Source organism: Orcinus orca, chromosome 2 (assembly GCF_937001465.1).
Source record: "Orcinus orca chromosome 2, mOrcOrc1.1, whole genome shotgun sequence".
Taxonomy (NCBI): domain Eukaryota; kingdom Metazoa; phylum Chordata; class Mammalia; order Artiodactyla; family Delphinidae; genus Orcinus; species Orcinus orca.
The window spans coordinates 93,784,931-93,807,572 of NC_064560.1; the positions used below are offsets into that span (position 1 = coordinate 93,784,931).

The 22,642-nt window shown below is 38.4% G+C and overlaps 1 protein-coding gene across 1 annotated transcript; it reads left to right on the forward strand.

The window, feature by feature from the left end:
* Positions 1 to 3,379: 3,379 nt before the first annotated feature.
* Positions 3,380 to 22,642, forward strand: MTFMT (mitochondrial methionyl-tRNA formyltransferase). The gene is made up of 9 exons (XM_004274749.3): positions 3,380 to 3,669; positions 5,554 to 5,763; positions 7,245 to 7,367; positions 9,107 to 9,209; positions 10,347 to 10,422; positions 13,557 to 13,648; positions 19,921 to 19,999; positions 20,857 to 20,939; positions 22,111 to 22,642. Exons 1-9 carry the CDS (start codon positions 3,431 to 3,433, stop codon positions 22,294 to 22,296), a joined length of 1,191 nt encoding a protein of 396 aa, XP_004274797.1. The 5' UTR covers positions 3,380 to 3,430; the 3' UTR covers positions 22,297 to 22,642.

Below are 22,642 nucleotides of genomic sequence, written 5' to 3' on the forward strand. Positions count from 1 at the left end.
CTCCATTAAATGTGAGAGGCTTTACTATCTTGTCAATTTCCTTGTGGATAGGCAAAGGTAGTTTATAAAAAGAAATTGTACTCTCCCTTTGTTAATATAGCACAGCTCTTTTGCTTGGGGGGAAGGGGCTGAGAAACAACCGAAGATTTTATGATTTGATCTCTTTAAGCCTATTTTGATATTTCTCTTGCTTTACTAGGTTGACTATGGGCAGCAAAAAGAAACTTTCTTAACCCTTTCTCTTATCCCTAGACTGCTTCTCATTCCTATAATACCACATCTGGCTTCCCTTCCTGCGTCTCTGGCATCCTTCAGCTGTCATGTAACCTCTCCAGTCTCTCTCCTCAAGGACACCCAGTCCTGTGGGCCCACACTGCCTCTTAAGCTCTTCCCTGGGACGGAAAGGCATCCCAGGCCACCCTGGTGGGAGAGAGTCTGTTGCATAGAACTGCCTCTTTAACATTTGTGTATTATCTGTAAGAGCTGAGGCGGGTGTTAAGAGATGGGGGTGGCCAGCATGTCCCGGTCCTTCCCTAGCGGGTGGCCTTGCTGCTTTACAGAGCAGCTGGACAAATTAGGAAGTGATATCTACTGAGACCACAAAGGGCCCTAACAACACAGACAGTCAGACAGACAAACGGGAGTCAGAAGCTCTGAAGCGTGTCCACCACGCTGTGATGGGAAATTAGTGCGCAGCGCCCCCTTGTGGGCTTCTGATGCAACCACAGGCAGTAGATGGCCGTATATGGAACTTCGCACTAAGGGGCCGCATCCCAGAAGGCATCGCTGGCTTGCGTCCCTCCGTTCAGTTCCTGCCGCTGACATTGGCGCGATGCCTGTGTATGGCAACTCTCCCCCTGGTCACATGTGGCATTGCCTCCCAGGGCACATGCAGGAATTCTGTGGACTCAAGCATCAGCCACATACCAACCAGAATCCCCCCTGCCCTTTTTTGGCATCACCGTGCGGCATGTGGCACTTCCCCGACCAGGCATTAAACACTTGCCCCCCGCAGTGGAAGCGCAAGTCTTAAACACTGGACCATGGGGGAAGTCCTTCTGACCATTTTCCTCTCATGCCCCTGCTTCATCTTTCCCAGGGCTCCGGCTGCTCCCCTTTTTGACTCTCAACACCAACGGGCTAATTACACACACACACACACACACACTCTCTCTCTCTCTCTCTCTCTCTGTGGCAGATCTCCCGACTCCTCAGAAATCATACACACATAGGTTTAGGGTGGGATGATGGGGAATAGGGAGAGGGGATGTTTCCTGCTTCCTCACACTCCAGGATCAGCTCTCTCACCCGCCCTAGTCATGGAAGCCAGTCTCACATTCTAGATTTCTACCAAACATCTCCACTTGCTTGTCTCATCACTTCAGTTTCAAAGCAAAGCTGAAAGTCATCATGGTTACCACCAAGCAGTTCTTCCTCTCTGTCAATCTCTTGTCACCCAGACTCAGAAACTGGAGTAATTTCACTGATTCAAATGCACACATACTCCATTCATCAGGGGAGAGAAATTTCTGGAAACTGGAGCACCAGCCAAATTAGCATTATCTGGGTTCTATTATAGCCCAGTCCTCTTGGATGTGCTTTCTGGGCGTCTTAACTTCTTACCTAAAACTCCTTGCCGTTAGGAGCTAACGTCCTCATTTTCTCTGTGTGCTTTATAGTAGCTCCAGACGTGGATTTGTCTGGGCTTGGAAATGGACTCCCCCACCCCCAATACAAACCCAATTTACCACCAAGAGTTTCAGAAAGATTTCCATTTTAGCATCCTGGGAAAACTTAAGCCGTTACAATAAAATCATGTTCAGTTTTAAAAAAATAAGTTTACTAAAAATCAAAAGACCACCCACTAGAAAATTAGATGGCGGTAGGAGCCAACTCTATGGAGGAAAGAAAGCAGACTGGCGTTGGCCCTTCAGACTGAGCCGTCGGTATGTGCTCGGCAGAGGGCGCTGTGAGTGGCTCAAGGCAGCTCTGTGGGGCGGGGCTACCTGTGGAGAATTTGGGCTGCCAAAAATAAATTGTAGCATAATTCAGGCTCTCTAACTCAAGGAGAGAAATTACATAAAGACAAATACGAAGAGTCACTCTTTAGACAGCAGCCAGAGTCTAAGGCGAAAACCTAAATGAGTATTTGGGTTGTATTTATAGATCATGTTGTATGGGAAAAGACCATTTTAAAAATATTAGAATCATATTTCACTTACCCTAAGAGAGGATACTAGAAGAGAACTTGATTGTAGGAATAGAAGGTTGGGATCTCAGTTAGCTCCTCATCTCATATATGATCAGATGAACAGAATCACTGGAAATACACTCCCTCCCTTCCTCTTTGCCTCTCTCTTTTCTATTCAACACACAGGTGAAATTGTCAATGTCTATGCATACATTAGACAACTCCCTCAGTAATTCCAAATTGTGTGAGAAGCAGAGGTCCCCACAGAGCATTAAAAGGGCACATAGAGAAAGACATTAAGTCCATGCAAGCAAGAGCTCAAGTCTTCAGGAAGGATGTCTGACCTTGGCATTGAAGAATGGATAGCATTTAGAGAGGAAGAGAGGTGGGGAGGGCAGTAAAACTAGAAGAGAATCTGGTCTCCACTCAACAGCCAGGATGTGTGACCATCCTCAAGGAGAAGGCCACTGCATAGGCCTCAGGAATACAGAATCTAAGCACTAAAGATCTTTAGAGGTCTTCTGAGGACAGCTTCCCCTGCCCATTTTCCTTAAGAGTCTCTTCTATGATATCCCTCGGTGTGGGAGGGAACCCACGGGGTACGGGCAAGAGCAGGCCTTTGATTCACCAGAGTGACTACGAACAAGAATTAAGCCTCCGTTTCCTCAGGGGCAAAAAGGGGACATTGACTTCCCTAGTACATAGGATTGCTATGAAGGCCAAATGGTTAGGATCACAGAATTTGGAGCTACATGGGGCTAGCTGTGAGGATCCTACATAGGTAATTACCTTAATTTCACGGAGCCTCAGATCCTCTTCAGTAAAATGGTTGTAATAATATCTACCTGGTACAGTTGATATGAGGATTAACTAAACTAACAGATATATAAAATACTTAGCCAAAGCATGGCTTCTAGTAAATATTAGTTATAATGGCTGAGAAAATGATACAGAAATAAATAAATAAATGAGATTTCGTCGTCTGAAAACTCATATGATTTGTTCCAAAAGAGTTGTTTGGGGAGATTGGCTAAATCGTGCAAACAAATGCAACAAAAGTCACGGGGACACTTGAACCGGCAAATTCCTTCATCTGCCGCGCCTGCAATCAGGCAAGCCCCGCCCCAGTCGCTGAAAGACCTCGCCCATCGGGTTTCCTCCCCGGCCCCGCCCCTCCTGCCTAGCTCCTGCTCCGCCCACCACAACGCGCGTGCGCAGGGTCGGCCGCCCGCGGAGTCGATGAGGGTTCTGGTACGCTGCTGCTGGGGGCCCCTGCCAGGCGGCGGCGGCAGCACCGGCGGCGGCGGCGCGGGCAGGAGGCCGAGCCCTCAGTGGCGAACCCTGCTCGGCCTGAGCGGATCCTCTGGCGGGGAGGACGGCCGGGGCGCTCGAGTCCGCGAGAAGCCGCCTTGGCGGGTGCTCTTTTTCGGCACTGACCAGTTCGCCCGCGAAACGCTGCGGGCGCTGCAGGCCGCCAGGTACCGGGGCCAGGGATTGGGAGGCCCGGGGGTCGAGGACGCGGCTGTGGAGCCACTGCGGCCGGCCTCGAGGGTTTGGACTCCTAGTCGGGGAAAGCAGCTGCGCCGGAGGGGTGTGGGCCCAGATCTCGGCGTCTCCGGGCTCCCGGAAGGTGCTCGGTCAGCCCTTGGGCGCCCGCCTGGTCCTGTCCGGTCTACACGCCCGACTCCTTCCGCGCTCTGAGCGCCACCGGGCGCCCCGCGGTGCCAAGGCCGCGCTCGTTGCTTTACCTGCATCATCTCCGTCCAGTCCCACCACCTCCGTGCCCGTTTAGCATGTAAACCGTAGCCCAGAGAGGTTAAGAGATTGCCCAGGGTCATCAGCTGAGCAGGTTGGTACTAAAACGGGCTCTGACTTCAAAGACCTCCCCTTTCCACTTCTTCCTACTCACCTGATTTGTATCATCTAATCCTTTGGGCTTCTTCCCAGGCACAGGCATCCATCCCTCTGCACACGCTTGCCTCACGCCTTCGCTCCCCATCGCCTCCCTGTATACAACCGGATCCAGTTTTCTGAGACTGAAATGAAGACATAGTACAAAAACGAACTGTTTTGCTATGAATAAATTTATAAATCAGAACTCTTAGGTATACATTTAGTATTTCTAAAATTTAACAAATTGTGTTTCCTGGACAAAAATAATTGAGATCCAGCCTGTCCTGAAAGTCCATGGTATGTGGTGGCTATGCCCATATATCCTGCTCTGTCTCCTTTCCCCAGCCTCCATTTTTTATTTCCCCACTCCGTTTTTTCCTGATGCACCCTCACACTCATTTCTGTCATCTCCCTCCATCAAGTCTTCTCTACAAATACTTCCCAGCAGACCCTGATGTTGACTCATTCATGAATCCCCTTGTATTTCCCCCTTCACACACTCCCCTCTGTAACACACCCTGAAACACTTCCTTCACACATGTTCCCTTTGCACACCTCCGTAATACACTCTCTACATGCTACTTTCCGTGTATGGCCTCCTGCATCTCTCACTGCATGTATCCTGACGCTTCTGCTGATGCTTCACTTGGCAGCTCCAGTACTTCTGCACTTTTTCTTTTGGGCCCTCCTGTCTATTCCTTTTCTCATAAATCCTCAACATTTATGATGATGTACCTGCATGATGCAGTATCTGCTAAATAAATAAATAAACAGCCCCAGGCACTGGAATACTTTGCAGCAGGTTAAAAAAATGAGGTAGTGCTACATATAATGTCATGGAATGATGCCCATGGTGTGTGTGTGTATATATATATATATATATATACACACACACACACACATATATATGTATATATATATATTTTTAAGTATTGTTTGAATAACGTCGTTATAGTAAAAAATTCAAAAGATATAAAATGGAAAGTCAGTTCCTTCCATCTCTTTCTCCCAGTCCCCAGTTCTCTTCAAAGATAGCCACTGTTTTCAGTTTCCTGTTCTAGAAATGTTTGATCCATATACAAACAAATGTATATTTAACCCATTTTTTAAAAAGACTCACATAATAGCATACATAGTGTTAAGAGAAAAAAACAAAATGCAGGAGAGTATATATAATATTACAATTGTGTAAAATGTCTGTACTGTATATGTTTCTGCATGCACAGGAAATTTCTACAACCATAACAGTCCAAACAGTAGCCAGTAGCCACTTGTGGCTCTTTAAATTTAAAACAATTAAAATTAAATAAAAATAAAACTTTAGTCTCTCAGTTGCACTAGTTTTAATCATTTACCCTTAAATGCTTTCTTAATTTAATCATAAAAATGCCTTAGAAATGTGTGAAGTAGTTTAGCTTTCCGACATTTTCTTAACACTGTCACATTTTCTTCTAATCTTTCCATTTTAGGGAAAACAAAGGGGAAGAGTTAATTGAAAACTTGGAGGTGGTCACAGTTCCCTCCCCATCACCAAAAAGACTGCCGGTGAAGCAATATGCTATCCAATCTCAGCTTCCAGTGTATGAGTGGCCAGATGTGGGATCTGGAGAATATGATGTTGGAGTGGTAGCTTCATTTGGCCGGCTTTTGAGTGAGGCTCTTATTCTTAAATTTCCCTAGTAAGTTTTATTTGTAAGGAAAAACAGTGTAGAGACCTCGGTCTTTATATATGGATCTGGTATCTATAAAGTGCATTAACTTGAACTTAATTCTGCTTTCTTTAGTATTTTCTCTTAAAATAAAAGGTTTTATTAGTGGCATGAATTGTTAAAATGTGTGATACTCTTTATCACTATCTATGGGCTCTCACCCACCCTCATTTAAATTCCATATGTATGCTAATAACTGCCAGATGTGTCCCTCCAGTTCTCTCTCCCTGAACTCCAGGCCCCTGATACCCCCTGCCTCCTCCGCAGCTCTGCTTGGATGTCTGATAGGCACCTTACATGTAAGATGTCCAAAACAACATTCCTGAACTTTCACCCCAAAACCTGCTCCTTCCCAAAATCTTCATCTCAGTACATGGTAACTCCAGCCTTTAAGTTGCTCGGACCCAAAGCCTTGGCATTATTCTTAATTCCTTATCTCACACCACGCATCCAATCCATCAGGAAATCCTATTGGCTGTGCCTTTGAAATCTCTCTAGAATGTCTGATTCTCATCACTTCCTCTGCCACCACTCTTGGCTGTCATACTGCAGTAGCCTCCTAAGTGGTCTCGACTTTTGTCTTTGGCCCTCTCAGTCTTTTACCACCCAACACCAAAGTGATCCTTTTAAAACATAAGTCAGGTCATGTCACTCTGCTCAAAATTCTCTGGTGGTTTTCCATCTTGCTCAGAATACAAGTCAGGTCCTTATATTGGCCTGTGAGGGCAGAATTTTTTTTTTTTCTGTGTGGTTCACTGTTGCTTATATCCCCAGCACTTAGTGCCAGAACATGGATTGTGCTCAGTAAACATTTGTTGGAGGAATGAGACTGGGCTGAACAGTGGAATTTAGAATATATGTATACACATAGGCACTGTCAAGTGTATACTCATGCTGATGGAGACATTAAACTAATGACAGATGAGTAAATTATTAAAATTGCTCACTAATGGGTAAAAGGTGTATAGGGATAAACAGCAAAGGTGAATAAATCATTAGATGGGGATTTAAGAAGCTTGTCTTAGGAACTCTATATACAAACTAAGTGAAGTGAGGGTAATTATGTAACTAAGCTATACGTATAATTCACATCGTCCATGAGATGCTCGATTGGATTTGAGTGGTTTTTCTCATATAGTAAAAAACACATTTTTTATCTTTAAAAACTCCCAGACATTGCGAGCTATGTCTCAAATTGCGAAGCTGGAACATCTTCAGAACAATGAATAGTTGTTCCTGCTCTTTTTTTAATTGAGTTTCATTGGTCTCTTATGGTAAGAAAGTTGAACTTAGCTCTGACTCCTGCTTCAGTTGGTATGAGACTAGATTTAACTGTTTTTCAACATTTCTGGGCAAGTTTAATGATGAAAAGTGCATATTAGTTTAGGTAGCAGTAAATTAAATGGTAAAAAGCCCACTTGCATACTAATTTCCTGCCTTTTCTAACTCAGTGGCATCTTGAATGTCCATCCCAGTTGCCTCCCGAGGTGGCGTGGTCCAGCCCCTATAATCCATACGGTCTTGCACGGAGACACAGTTGCTGGAGTAACGATTATGCAAATTAGACCTAAAAGGTAGAGCATATTTTCTTGAGACTTTTTGTGATGTTGAATGTTGATGTCAGTCTGCCTGGGGGGAAGTGGAGGTGGATGAGTGGGTACTAATCACTCTAATTTATTACTAATTTCTAACTCCTAATTTCTAATCAGGAGTTAGAAATTAGTAATAAATTAGAGTGTACTAGAGTACTAATTTCTCTAACTCCTGGGTTTCTTCCTGGTTTCTAACATAAACCACATGTGTTTTGGCATTTACACAGTGTCTCTTTAAACTTGTTAATTGAAATAAATTATTAACAACTGGATTTCTATAAACGATGTTGTGTAGATGAGAGATGGATTTTTGTATATTAGTTATGAATCTCTGTTCTGCTGGCTTTGGTTTCTATGGTCAAAAATTTTTTGGAACCTGAAGTAAGAATACGTTGTATACCAATGTGTTATATAATTGTCTTAAATGTTTTTTAAAATTATACCTACAATCTAAGAAACAATTATTTTAAATTGTTTTAGGAGTGTATTATGCCTCTGCCTATTATCACCTAACGTCCCCATAGAGAAGAAAAATTCACAAGTTCACAAGACCAAGTCAATATCTGGGATTTGCTTTAACTTACTTAAAAAAAAAAAGGGGGGGGGCAGATGAAACAAGAGTGGCGAAACTTTGGTAATTCTCAAATCTGGGCGATGTGTATATGGCAATTCCTTAGACTGTTCATTCTGTTTTTGGAATGTTTGTAACTTTTCATAATAAGCATTTTATTAAAGCTCATAGGTTAAAAATAGAGTTAACAGAACACAAAGTTAAGTATTTAAAACAAAATATATTTCTAATAAAAGCTGATGGCCAATATTTGCAGAGCTTGATATAAAATATTGAATATAAGACTTATGGGAATGCAAATACCCTTGCACCTACTTATAATCACTATTGATTATAATTCAGGCAAAACTCTTGTCCTTTGAGAAAGGAAATACAGGAAGGAATGATTGTAAATTCCTAGTTGTACTTCCTTGGAAAACATATTCTTTGCTCTGTACTTTCATTATATAATTAGAGATTTTTTTTGTACTATTTACTACTAATGATAGAATTATTTGTAGTTGCAATTAAATCCCTGATATGCAACCTTTTTCCTTTGTGAAATAATAAACCTAAAATCTAAATATAGGCCAGATTTTGCTCTCCCTTCTTTCTTTTTTTTTAATTTTATGGATTTTAATTTTTAAAATTTTAATGGCTTAGTAAAATGACTGTATTAGAATTTAATTTTGTTAAGCTCAAGTATTGACTCCATAAATGACCAGAAAATGGTACTTGAGAATAAAGCAGATGAAAATGCAGAGAATGGTGAAAAGTTAATGCGCTTAAACTATCTAGTTGATAGACTAAAGTGATATTAGTAACATGCTAATGTTGCTCTCCCTTCTTTCAGACTTACATTTCTCCCTTGCCAATGGCTAATAGTCACATTCATGGCCACCGTTAAACTATCCTTGTGGGGGAATTTCCTGGCCTTCCAGTGGTTAGGACTCTGCACTTCCACTGCAGCGGGCCCGGGTTCGATCCCTGGTCAGGGAACTAAGATCCCATAAGCTGCACTGTGTGGCCTAAAAAAACAAAACAAAACAAAACCCACCTGAACGAACAAAAAAACTATCCTTGTGGTATATAAACATTCATGTAGACAAACATATTGACCTTAAGAAATAGTCAGTAATCATGTTATTATTTGCTTTTGATTTTTTGGTAGGTTTGATGTAGGCCCAATTCTCAAACAGGAAACGGTTCCTGTACCACCCAAGAGCACCACAAAGGATTTGGAAGCAGTGCTGTCAAGACTGGGTGCCAACATGGTACAGTTTTCCAATATCCCCCTGCTTATTTCCTAAGTGGTTATGATGAAAAGAACAATTTTATGATGTGTGATTCTAAGCTTCTCTTTAAAAAGTGGTTTCTATCCCTGGCTTCCTAAAAATTAGCATGGCTTTTGTGATCTTATGTTAGTCTTTGAGAATTTACACAGAGTATATACTTAATCAAAGCTTTTGAATGAAATATGTGATTTTATATGGTCTGTTACATTTCATGGTGAGGCTTTTAGACTATTCTTCCCATTTTCACTCTCCTTAGTCTCATAGACGTACCATTCACCCCTGTCGAACTGAACTAACATCATTTCCTAAGTCTCTGTTTTCCTCCCACTTCTGTCCCTGTGTTCCAGTCATTTGCATCTGTACCATTGGAATTCTGCTGACCCCCTAGCTGTGAATGAACTCTGAGACTTTTTTTTGAGTCTGCATACAATAGGGTGTGAATAAAGGTTTAATGACCCAATTAATGATTTTCATCTGAACTAAATTTTCTGTAGAGGAACCCCCCTCCACCCCACCCCACCCCCCGCTGTATAGATGATGCTTCCCATTCTAGGCACTCACCTCGGAAATTCTGTTATTATAGTGTCTGTCGTTTATTGAGCACTGGCTTGTGTGCCAAGACTGTTTTAGATACTTTCATAGACTTATTTTTTTTTTACCTTCTCAAGAAACCTTTGAGGTAGCTATTGCTTTCACCTGTTTTATAGATAATGACATTGAAGGCCACAGACAAGTAAAATAACTTTTCCACAGTGACACAGCTAGCAGGTGGTAGAACTGGGATTTGAACCCAGAACTATGTGACTCCAGAGTACGAAGTCCCCACTGCCTTCCTTCAGAGTGAGAGTGAGAGTGAGAGTGTGGATGGCCAAGCACCGGCTGTTCTGATAGCCAGTCGAGGCTCAGTATTCTCTGGAAGGAAATCAATGACCTGTACTCTACAGAGAGCAACATCTCCACTGAAACTCCACCAAGTAGATGGATCCTCACAGCTTAAGCCAATTTACTGCTTTACCCTGCCACACAGCTCTTAAAGCTGTAATTTCATGGTACTGAATTGTAACGTATTTCTGCTTTCGTTCTTTTCATCCTGAATATACTCTCTTTTTTTTTAAGCTTATTTCAGTTTTGAAAACTTTGCCTGAAAGTTTGAACAATGGAAGGCAGCAGCCAGCCGAGGGGGTGACACATGGTAAGTGCAGACGGCAGAGACTCTTACATGTTTCCTAAGGTTTTGTTTGTTGTGATGGCATCTGAACACTGTGGCTTCCTCACTTGCAAGTTTCCCTTAATTTTGACTAAAGATTCAATGTCCACTTGCATGTCCTTTTCCAGAGAATGATTGGTAAGGGGTCTCTCTCCCTCTTCACATTTAGCCTTATGAAAGATTAGAACCATTTTCTCTATTCTTTATATTGAAAAGTACCAAACACAAAGGTAAGTTGAAAGAGAGTGAATACCTGTTTAACCCAGAGTCAACAATTATTAATGTTTGGCCATATTTTCTTTATATATGTGTTTATGTAGCATATATATTTTAATTTTTGCTATACCATTTGGAAGTATGCATCATGACCTTTCATCCCTAAATATTTCAACATGCATCTCCTAGGAAAAATGAACAGTTCCCTAATAGCATCGAATAGCCAGTCCATATTTAAATTTTCCTGACACTCTAAAAACATATTGTATAGCTGTATATTTTTTCAAACTAGGATCCAATTATAATTAGTCGTATGTCTCTTTAGTCTCATTAGAGTAATTCCTCCACTATTTTTTTCCCTCCATGTCATTAACTTTTTGAAGAGACCAGGCCAATTGTCTCTTTCCTTCCAGTGTTGTTTAATGTATTTTTCTAGCCCTTAAAGTTCCTGTAAATCAGAAGTTCTAAAGGCTTGATGAGATTCGGGCTTAAAGTTTGTGGAAAGAGTATTTCATAGATGATACTGCGTTCCAGTGATATTTGTTTCAGTTTGTTTTTTAACCTTAAGGGTTGCTTTTTATTTTTATTTATGATGTAATTTTTTTTCTTGACTATGTAAGACATTTACACGACTCGAAAGTTAAAACTGTTTAAAGGATCTACTCGGAGAAGCCCCTGCCTCCGTCCCCTACAGTCTTAGGGAGTCATATCAGTAAGCCATAATACCAGGTTGCATCAAGGCTAGTGAAGCTAAATTTGATCACTTGGTGGAGGTGGTGACCACCAGATCTTTCCAGTGTAAAGATGTGTTTCTCCCTTTGCAAATGGCAGGTAATCCCTGCGGTAATACTTTGGCACCATGCAAATATCCGGTTCCCCACTAGCCTTTCACATAACAATTTTAGCATGGATTGATGCTCCTTCCCTGAATGAATTATTTCAATGAAACTCAAAATGGTGATTTTCCAATTCCTTTTATATTTAATAGTTGGCATTGTTCTGTAAAGAAGAGCTTTTCCTTATTAATTGCGGATGAATTTTAATTCATCCTAAAATGGCAGGATAAATGCTTAATTCTTTCTCTAATTATCAATTTTTAAAATAGGGAGTTGGTGCCATAGTCACCTTCAATTATGGTGGCGAGTGAGTTTTTTTAGTCATTTGACTTGTGGATTTTTATTTACTGTGTTTTATAGTTAATTACATTCATAATGCTTTGTGCTGTTCAAGTTGTCCCAAATTTAGCTAGAGGTAGCCTCTTTAAGTTGGCTTCTGAATCCTTTTGATATCCCTCCACCCCCAGCTAGTTTTTGAGCTCTTCCTTGTTTCTATCGCAAAATGTCCCAGGCTCACCTTGTAAATTCTCTGTCCCATGTTGGAATCAGCCACCTCTCCCTTGTTTATTTTAGTTGAGGGATAGTATTTAGAAACCGTCTAATACAATGATGTGTTCCAAAATGAAGTGTTAGTGGTGAAGGGTAGGCATTATATTTTTAAAAAATGTTTGAGTTCAGGGACTTCCCTGGCTGTCCAGTGGTTAAGACTTCACGTTCCAATGCAGAGGGTGCAGGTTCCATCCCTGGTTGGGGGATCCCACATGCCTCAGGGCCAAAAAAACAAAACATAAAACAGAAGCAGTATTGTAACAAATTCAGTAAAGCCTTTAAAAAAATATATTTGAGCTCATATTGTTTCTGATTCAAATTTTAAAGTACAGGGTTTTTCTGGTATTTTCTCTTACACAGAAAATCTTTTTTAAATCAATGCTGACCTGTTTTTTATTTGCTGTGCATAAAATAATTTTAAGATTACAACACCAATATCACTACAGAAAGTGTAACTACTAAGTGAGAGTTAAGATTTTTCTGCAGTTTTTTTTTTCCTGCAGTTTTTTAAAATATATTCTACGAAGGGTATATAGTCAGAGTACTGTGTTCAAAACTTACTGGAGATAATTATTTTTTCCATGTGGTTTTGTTATCTAGTTTGATATATAGTTAAGTTCCTTTGTTTCAGTTTGTTTTTAATTTTCAGGGTTGCATTTTCCTCTTTACAACTAATTATTATTATTATTATTTGCGGCACGCGGGCCTCTCACTGTTGTGGCCTCTCCCGTTGAGGAGCACAGGCTCAGCAGCCATGGCTCACGGGCGCAGCCACTCCGCAGCATGTGGAATCTTCCCGGACCAGGGCTCGAACCTGTGTCCCCTGCATCAGCAGGCGGACTCTCAACCACTGCGCCACCAGGAAAGCCCTGAAGAGCTTTTCATATGTTTAAGGACTATTTGCATTTCTTTTTTTCTGAGAAGGGTCTGTTATATCTTTTGCCCATTTTTCTATCTGGTTTTTGGTCTTTTCTGTCTCAGTTTTTAGGAGTACTTTGTGTAATAGATATAAATAAACCTATATAATAGATACAAAGTACTCCTAAATATAATATAAATATATATAACACATATATAGTAATTACATATAAATATTTATATTTATTATAGATATATCTCTCATGGAATATATATAAACAGATATAAAGTACTGTGATATAAGTTGCAAATAACTTGTTTGTCATTTGTTTTTTGGCTTGATTTATGACACTTCTTTTTGTCTTACAAAAGTTTAATTTTTTGTAGTCACATTTATCATTCTTTAATTGCTTCTGGATTTTGAGTCATAGAAGAACTTTTTCTATTCCTAGGTTATAAAGAAATTTACCCATGTTTTCTTCTAGTACTTTTATTTACTATGTATGTATGTGTATATCTTATATTATGGAAAATTTAAAACATGCAAAAGTTGAGAAAATAATATAATGAATTCTCTTGTATCTGTCATTCAGTATCAGTAATTACCAATTTATGGTCACTGATCTGATATTCATTCTTGCTATTGGCTTTATCTTATAGCCCCTAAGATTTCTGCTGCTACCAGCTGTATAAAATGGGAGGAACAAACTTCAGAGCAAATATTCAGACTTCATCGTGCCATTGGAAATATAGTAAGTTGGAAGTCAAATTGCAGTTTTACCTAATTGTGTGTGTGAGTGTGTGTGTGTGTGTGTGTGTGTGTGTGTGTAATTTACTTTTGAAATATTTTAATTTAGGAATAAATCTCATAAACAAAACCAAAGGATCCTGAAGTTCATTTATTTTTAAATAACTATTTTTTGGTTCTTTTGAACCTAGGGGCAGGACAGGAATAAAGACACAGTAGAGAATGGACTTGAGGACAAGGGGAGGGGGACAGGTAAGCTGGGATGAAGTGAGAGAGTAGCATTGACATATATACAACACCAAATGTAAAATAGATAGCTAGTGGGAAGCAGCTTCATGGCACAGGGAGATCTGCTCTGTGCTTTGCGACCACTAGGAGGGGTGGGATAAGGAGGGTGGGAGGGAGATGCAAGAGGGAGGTGATATGGGGATATACATGTGCATATAGCTGATTCATTTTGTTATGCAGCAGAAACTAACACAACATTGTAAAGCAATTATACTCCAATAAAGATGTTAAAAAAAGAAACTTTTTTATTGGGATAAAATATATATAACATAAAATTTACCATTTAAACCATTTTTAAGTGTATACTTCAGTGACATTAAGTACATTTACATTGTTATGCAACCATCACCAGTATCCATTTCCAGAACTTTTTCATCATCTCAAACTGAAACTCTATACCCATTAAATAACAACTCCTCATTCCCCCTGCCCCACAGTCCCTGGTAATCACTATTCTACTTCCTGTCTCTATGAATCTGCCTTTTATAGGTACCTCATATAAGTGGAATCATACAATATTTATCCTTCTGTGTCTGGCTTATCTCACCTAGCATAATGTTTTCAAGTTTCATTCATGTTGTACCATGTATCAGAATGTCATTCCTTTTTTAGTCTGAATAATATTCCATTGTATGTATGTAGCACATTTTGTTTATGCATTTGTCTATCAATGGACATTTGGGTTGTTTCTACCTTTTAGCTAATGTGAATAATGCTTCATGAACTTGGGTGTACACATATCTGTTTGAGTCCCTGTTTCAATTCTTTTGAATATATGACATTCATTTTTTAAATATTCTTTAAACTTCAAGTTTTCATAGAGGCCTTAGAATTCACAAGGTACTTTAAACTAGATATTTTGCCATCTCCCATAGCCAAATTTTATTATCCTGTTTCATAGATGAGGAGAATGAAAATGAAGTGACTAACTTCGGGTGCCCAGTCTCTGAATAATGAACCTAAATCTTCTAACTCCTAGTCCAATGCTTTTACTAGTATGTCTTTCTGCCTTTGGCCCATTTTTTACAACTGAATTCTTAAATCCTTGATTTTTACATATGGCATATAAAATCTAGTTGTAATAACTTGTTAAAATATCTGAATTAAATTCTCAGTTCTTTGACAAATTTATTGGGGTTTTTTTCCCTTCATTTTGATAGCATCTTATGTTGTTGGAACTCTGAGTCTACCAAGTGTGGGGTTTTTAATGGACCTCCTCTGTAGGTTAAAATGGAGAACTGCCATTGAATATCTGTAGCACGCCAGGTTCTTCGGTGAGGATTACAGCCTCCTGTTATGGGTATTATCCCATTTTAAGTTGATGAAATTGAGGCTTAAAGAAGATACTCAGTGAATGGCTGTTGAATGTTGCTCAAGGTCACATTGCTAGTTAGTGAGAGTCAGGTTTTGAACCAGATCTGCCTGACGTCAAACCCTGTACTTTTCCCACTGTAAGAGAACGGCATAGGGCAAGGAACATTGACTTTAGAGCCAGACGGAGCAGGGTTCCATCTTCTCTCTGCTACTTCCTAGCTTTGTAGACTTGAGAAGGTTATTTAATCTCTGAGCTTTAGTTAGTTCATTTGAAAATTAGAATGATATAATGTATATAAAGCATCTAGTACAGTATCTGAGTAGGTACTCATTAAATGATATCTACTCTTATTCATTCATTAAACAAAATATTTATTGAAAGCCTATTATATGTCAGGCATTGTTCTAGGTATTAGAGGTGATGTGAGAAGACAGAAACAAATAAATAAATAAGAAAAATATCAGATGGTGTGATAAGCTCTTTGATGAAAATTAAAATAATGTGATAGATTAACTGGTGGCTATTTTAGACTGGGTATCTAAATGGGGACGGCCACTTTGAACTGACGTTTAAGCTGAGGTCTGAAAGACAATAAGGAGCAAGTCATGCCAAGGTCAGGAAAAGACCATTCCAGGCAGAGGGAGCAGCTAGTACAAAAGTCAAGTAAGCTAAACCAGATAAAGATTTTACAAGAAAAGAAAACTACAAATCAATAGCCCTTATTAATATAGAGGCAAAAATCCTTAACAGAATTAGGAAAGTGAATCAAACAATATGTAGAAAAGGATTATACACTATGACCAAGTGGGATGTAGCCCAGGAATGTAAGGCTGGTTCAACATACAAAAATCAATCCACGTAATATACCATATTAATAGAATAAAGGACAAAAGCCACATAATTATCTCAGTAGGTTCAGAAACAGCATTTGAAAAATCCAGTACCTTTTCATGATAAAAATGTTCAACAAACTAAGAATAGATGGGAACTTCCTCAACCTGATGAAGAATATCTACAAAAAAATCCAAATCTAACATCATATTTGATGGCGAAAGATTGAAAGTGTTCCCTCTAAGATCAGGAACAAGACCAAGATGTCCACTCTCACCACTTCTATTCAACATTGTACTGGAGGTTATAGCCGGGGTGATTAGGCAAGAAAAAAGGAACAATGTAAAACTATATTTGCAGATGGTGTAATCTTATATGTAGAAAATTATAAATAATTCCACCCCCCAAAACTAATAGGGCTAATAAACAGTAAAGAAGACCTAAGTAAATGGAAGGGCCTCTGTTTATGGATTAGAAGACTTAATATTGTTAAGATGGCACTACTCCCCAAATTTCTCTACAGACTGAACACAATTCCTATAAAATTCCTAGTTGACTTCTTTGCAGAAATTGACAGGCTTATCCTAAAATTCATATGGAATCCCAAGAGGCCCAGAATAGACAGAAAATCTTGCAAAAGAAGAGTGAAGTTCCAATTTCAAAGTTCCTATGAAATCAGGACGCATAGTTCCTGTAATCAAGGCAGTGTGATACTGACAAAGACACAAAGCTCAATGGGATAGAATTCAGAGTCCAGAAATAAACCCATACATTTATGGTCACTTGATTTTTGATAAGGGTGCCAAGGCAATTTGATGGGGAAAGAATAATCTTTTTACCACATGGTGCTTGGACAACTGGATATCCACAATCAGAAGAAATGGATTTGGATCCCTACCTCATAACACATATAAAAATGAACTCTAAAAAAAAATAAAATTAAATAAAATTAAAAAAAAAAAAAAGAACTCTAAATGGATCAGAAACCTAAATGTAAGAGCTGAAACTATGAAAACTCTTGGAAGAAGATATAGGGGCATATCTTCATGACCTTGAAGTAGGCAGTGGTTCTTAGATATAATGCCTGAAGCATAAGCAACGAACTAAAAATAGAGAAATTGGACTTCAAAATTTAAAACCGTTGGGCTTCAAAGAACACTAACAAGAAAATGAAAAGACAACCTACATAATAAAAGAAGATATTTGCAAATCATATATCTGATGAGGGTCTAGTATCCAGAGTATATAAAGAACTTTTATAGCAAAAAGATAAATAACATGATTAGAAAATCAGCAAAGGATCTACATAGACATTTATCCTAAGAAAATATATAAATGGCCACTACGCATATGGTAAGATAATTTCATTAGTCATTAGGGAAATGCAAATCAAAACTATACTGAGATACCACTTCACACTCACTAGGATTACTGTAATTTTTAAAAACAGACAATAACAAGTGTTGACAGGGATATGGAGAAATTTGGAACCCTCATTCATTGTTGGTAGAAATGTAAAATGGGGCAGCTGCTTTAGAAAACAGTTTGACAGTTCCCCAAAAAGTTAAACACTGCCTAATAATTCTTATCTTCTGCAATTCACCTTTCCTCTCCACTGAGAAATTCTTGTGCTACAACAGAAGGAGTTCCTATCTTGGAGCCAGAAGGTGAAATTTGATTCCTAGAGTTGGCATGTATTAACCAAGAGCAAGATCCTTATCTTCTCTGAGCTTCCGCTTTTCTATCTCTAAAATGGGGTTAATGACCTGGTCCACAACTGTCAAGATCGAAGGAGATGAACTGTGAATTTAAATCCACGCCAACATATGATTTTGACAGTAATGACAGTGGGCACAGAAATGACTGTTTCCTTACCATCACTTTCCTTTCTTCAGTGCTCTGATGATAAGGTGAAGATGAGCTTTACCTCAAGAACAAGAAGGGGATATTCTGATTCTATACCTATCATATTTATAGTTCTCAGTAAATATAAACATTTTTCCAACAGTAATTATGTTTCAGAAGTATTTTGAGTTCTTTGAAAGAAAAAAGTTGCACACATGAAAGTCATTTCATAACTTTTATTAGAAGCAGATGAAAGAAAAACAAGCAAATTATAGAAGAGGGTATTTTACCAAAGTATGACATATATAAGTTGTGAATACTTTTCTTCAAATTTACTTAATTCTGATTTCTTTAATTCTCTGATTAATCGTTCACATCTTTGAAATAACCTAACTGTTCTGAAAGTAAAATGTCCTCTTTAGAGAATGTCATCAAAAGAGCACTGAGCTGAGAATGAGAAAGCATAGCTTCTGATCCTTGGCTCTGCCACTAACTAGCTGTGTCACCTTGGGAAAACAGCTGCATTTCTCTGGGCCTCACTATCCTCGTCTATGAAATAGAGGAGTGAACTGCAGTCTGAAAATCTGTTTCTTTACTTCAGAAATTTGAGAGAACTTATTTCCTGGTGTGTGTTAATTTCTGTTAGCCTATTTAAATCAAAATGTAATAAAGGCAGCATTTCACACTGAGGGGAAGGGTGAGATGGATTATTCAATAAATAGTGTTGGGACAGCTGGTCAGCCTTTAAAAGGGGGAACCCTCAAGTCTCACCTTTTCAAATCAAAATAAAATCTAGATGGATCAAGGATTTAAGTGTTTTCAAAAAATGAAACCACAAAGAACTGGGAAAAAGAACAGTTGAATAATTTTATAATATTTGATAAACGTGGATAGGCCTTTTTAAGCCTATGACATGAACCAATGAAGTCATGAGAGAAAAGAGTGATAAATATTACTCCATAAAATTAAAAAATTATGCATGGAAAAAAATTACCCAATATTTAAAGTCAACAAACTAGAAAAATATTCATAATACATCTGAGAACTAAAGGGCTAATTTCCTAAAAATATAAAAGCCTTTCACAAATTAATAAGAAAGAGATGAATAACTCAGATTTTGTTGTTGTTGTTTTTGTTGTTTTTTTTTTAATGGGCAAAGGGCATAAATAGGCCTAAGAAATAAATAAAATGTGCAGGTAGATATGGACTGCTCCTCAGCCTCACTCATAATAAACAGCAATAGACTGTCATTTTTCTTCTCTTATCAAGGCAGTTTAACAATAAAATGTTGATACTCTTTAACCCTGGTGGTCCACTTAAAAAACAACTATTCTCCAGAAATATAAAAGTCCTCAAAGATATATCTACCAGGCTATTTGTTATCACATTTAAAATTTTTCATAATTTTGTAATGTGTTATGAAATATCCATCATAAAGGCATTTGTTGCATAAATTATGGTACATTTTATAAAATGGAATACTGTGCAGCAGATTAAAGAGTGAAATAGATAAGTGTGTACTGATGAAAATTTGTCCACAGTTTATGGTTAAGTAAAAAAAGTTCCTTGTCAAACAGTATGTTCTAGATTTTTGTGATAATTATATTTGTAGGAAAAATACAAGGATATACACATTGAACTATTAGCAGTGGTTACCTTTGGGGATGGGAGTACAGAATACTTTCACATTCTAATTTTTTTTTAATATAGTTGTTGTAATGCTTGCATTTTTTAAAATGAGCATGATTTTTAACTAGAAGTATTAATGAAGATGTAAACATTGATTTTAAAATAGTGTTTAATTTTAAGATCTAATGAATCCTGGAGACTGATGTAGAGGGTCATGTTATGTTCTATTCTGTAAGGTTTAGAGACTGAGTTCCCAATTCCTCTGTAATTGGGAGAGAAGTCAGACCAGATTAACACAAAATAGTAGTTGAAAAGGGTTTCAGGGTTGAGTGTATTTATTTATCATCCTTCTTTCATTTTGTTTGCAGATTCCGTTGCAGACACTCTGGATGAATAGTACCATTAAACTCCTGGATGTGGTAGAAGTTAATAGTTCAGTCCTCACTGGTACTTATTTTTGAATAGCTGACATGGAAAATGTTTTCAGTATAGTCTATTTGAAAATGTGTCTGTTTTACCATAGGTCCCATTTAGTAAAAATAAGGATTCTTTTAGCTTGTTTCAGTTCAATAATGGTAATACTTTACATTCATTTATAGTCTTATTCTTTACAGTGTCCACTCACGTGTATTTTCTCTTCTGATCATCATAAGAACCTGAGAAGTAGGCAGATCAGTGTTACTATCCCATTTTAAGCTCTGTGATTCCCTATATTAAGGTTTTCAGGGAATGCAGAGTTCCTAGGTTGATTTCATTCTGGTGAATATCATAATGAAAATCTCTGGGCACCCCAGTGAGAATCTTAGGCCAGGGTGTAGCATTTCATGACCCTGGTCCATTCAGAGGCCCATCAGTGCCCTCCCATCCTGGTGGACTGAAGGAATGTGAGCCACAAAGGCAGAGAGTTCCCCAGAAATCTGGGAATTGGGACTTGTTTAGTCATGGATGGAAGGGCCAGCTTAGATCCTAAGTCTCCTGTATGTCTCTCCACTGGTAGCTAGTTATTTCCCCCAAATGCTCAAAACTTCTAGATTCAACATTTTAGCTTGATCTCTGGGACACTGGGTAAAGGACTCATAGCTTCTTGTGTGTATGGAAAGCTTCCCTTTGGGTTCAAGATACACACAGAGCACCACAGCTCTATCGTAAGTTTTAGATTACAAAGTCAGGGCATCAGCAGATGTGTACCCTCCGATATTAGTACCGTCTTGCAGAATGTTTTTTGATTTTTAAGAAGCATCGTGAAGTTGCATAATTATTTATTCTCTCTCTCATATCCCTCTTTTCCCCTCCCCTGTCTTTAGATCCAAAATTAACAGGACAGGCTGTTATTCCAGGATCAGTAATATACCACAGACAGTCACAAATACTGCTGGTTTGTTGCAAGGTACATTTTCCTTTAGTTTCACGTTATCACACTTGTTTTACTGAGTTTATAGTTGGTATCATTTGTCATTTTGAGCTGAGACTTCACTCAACTGCCTGCCCATCAGATTGAGCCAATGGACAGTTTAATTTTCTTAAGAAATAGTAGAATCTCTAGTATAATTTTTTTCAAGAGATGAAGTTTTACCAAGGTGTTATTATTACTCAGACCATGAAAGAAGATTCAGTAACTTTAGTTCTTTCTCAAAAGAAACTTGTATATTCTCAGTAATCCAATTTAATTAACAAGTCATCTTGTTAATAGGACTATCACAAAAATATAGTAATGTCAAAGTATCTCACTGAACTACAACAGTGCCTGTATCCTACTTGCTTCTACTGTTTAATGTGGCTAGAGAGGAGATTTCTTAACTATTTAAAATGACTTTGAAACCATTATCATTTTTAAGACAATGGCATTATCCTGAGAAGTGTTCCATGTTCCTTCCATTTCCTGAGTATTTTCCTTCATGTGGTATTTATGTGCAATGTTCCATGCTCAAGAAAGAGTATTTAAAATGTGTGATAGATTGATCTGACCTACACAAGACTGTAGATACAGAATGCCTACAGCAACCTCTCTTCAACTTATTCTGGAATAGCACTGGGTGCATACGTCTGGGTCTGTATACATCTATACTGCAAATCCATAGTTTGCTCTCATAGAAGAAGTGGGTTGTCTCAACATGTGAGTTTGAGTCCCACCAGTTATGTCACCTTGGACAAATCACTCACACTCTCTGGGCATCAGTTTTCTCTTGTAAAATCAGTTTTCTCTGGGGATAATATTGGATCTGCCTACTTTTTAGAGTGCTTGTATTTTGACAACCAGTAACAATAAGATACATGGACATACTCTGAAAACTGTCAAGCACCACACAAATACAACATACCTTTTTATTCTTCCCTGTCTATGTTTAAATAGATTTAAGTAGGTCTATACGTTTGTTATCACTCCTCGGTAATAAACTTTTAGAGTCAAAGAATCATATATGTTACTTAGTGCTATTTGTAGCCTGGCATTTAGTAAAGATTTGTTGGTTTATTTTTTTCATGATAAAAATTTTATAAACTAAAATTTACCACCAGTTTTGCCAGCACCGTGTATTCACTATTTGTCTTTTGCCCTTTAGGATGGCTGGATTGGTGTTCGATCAGTGATGCTCAAGAAAACACTAACAGCTACTGATTTCTACAATGGATATTTACATCCCTGGTACCAAAAAAATTCCCTGGCTCAACCAAGCCAGTGCAGATTTCAGACTCTCAGACTTCCACTGAAGAAGAAGCAGAAAAAAAAAATTGTTGCTATGCAATAGTGCACCAAGTAGGAAGAAGATGGACAAGTACCTACTACATACTTGTAATTTGTTAAAAGCCTTATTTACAAGGAATTACCTTGACTTTCAGAGAAGATGACACTGTTGGAAGGAAAGGTTATTGTCAAAAAGATGAATTACCTCACTTTCCACTTTTCATTTAACAGTAGTTAAAAACAGCTTTTTCTATTTCAATAACAAAAGAAACTTTAAATTAAATTTTTATTTATAATATCAGATTCATGGAGATTGTATCTTTCCCTAAGAGCAAGTACAACTAACTGTTATGTGTATATACTGAAGAGAGGTTCTTTTAAAAAGTGCATCTATTAAATTTTAAAAATCA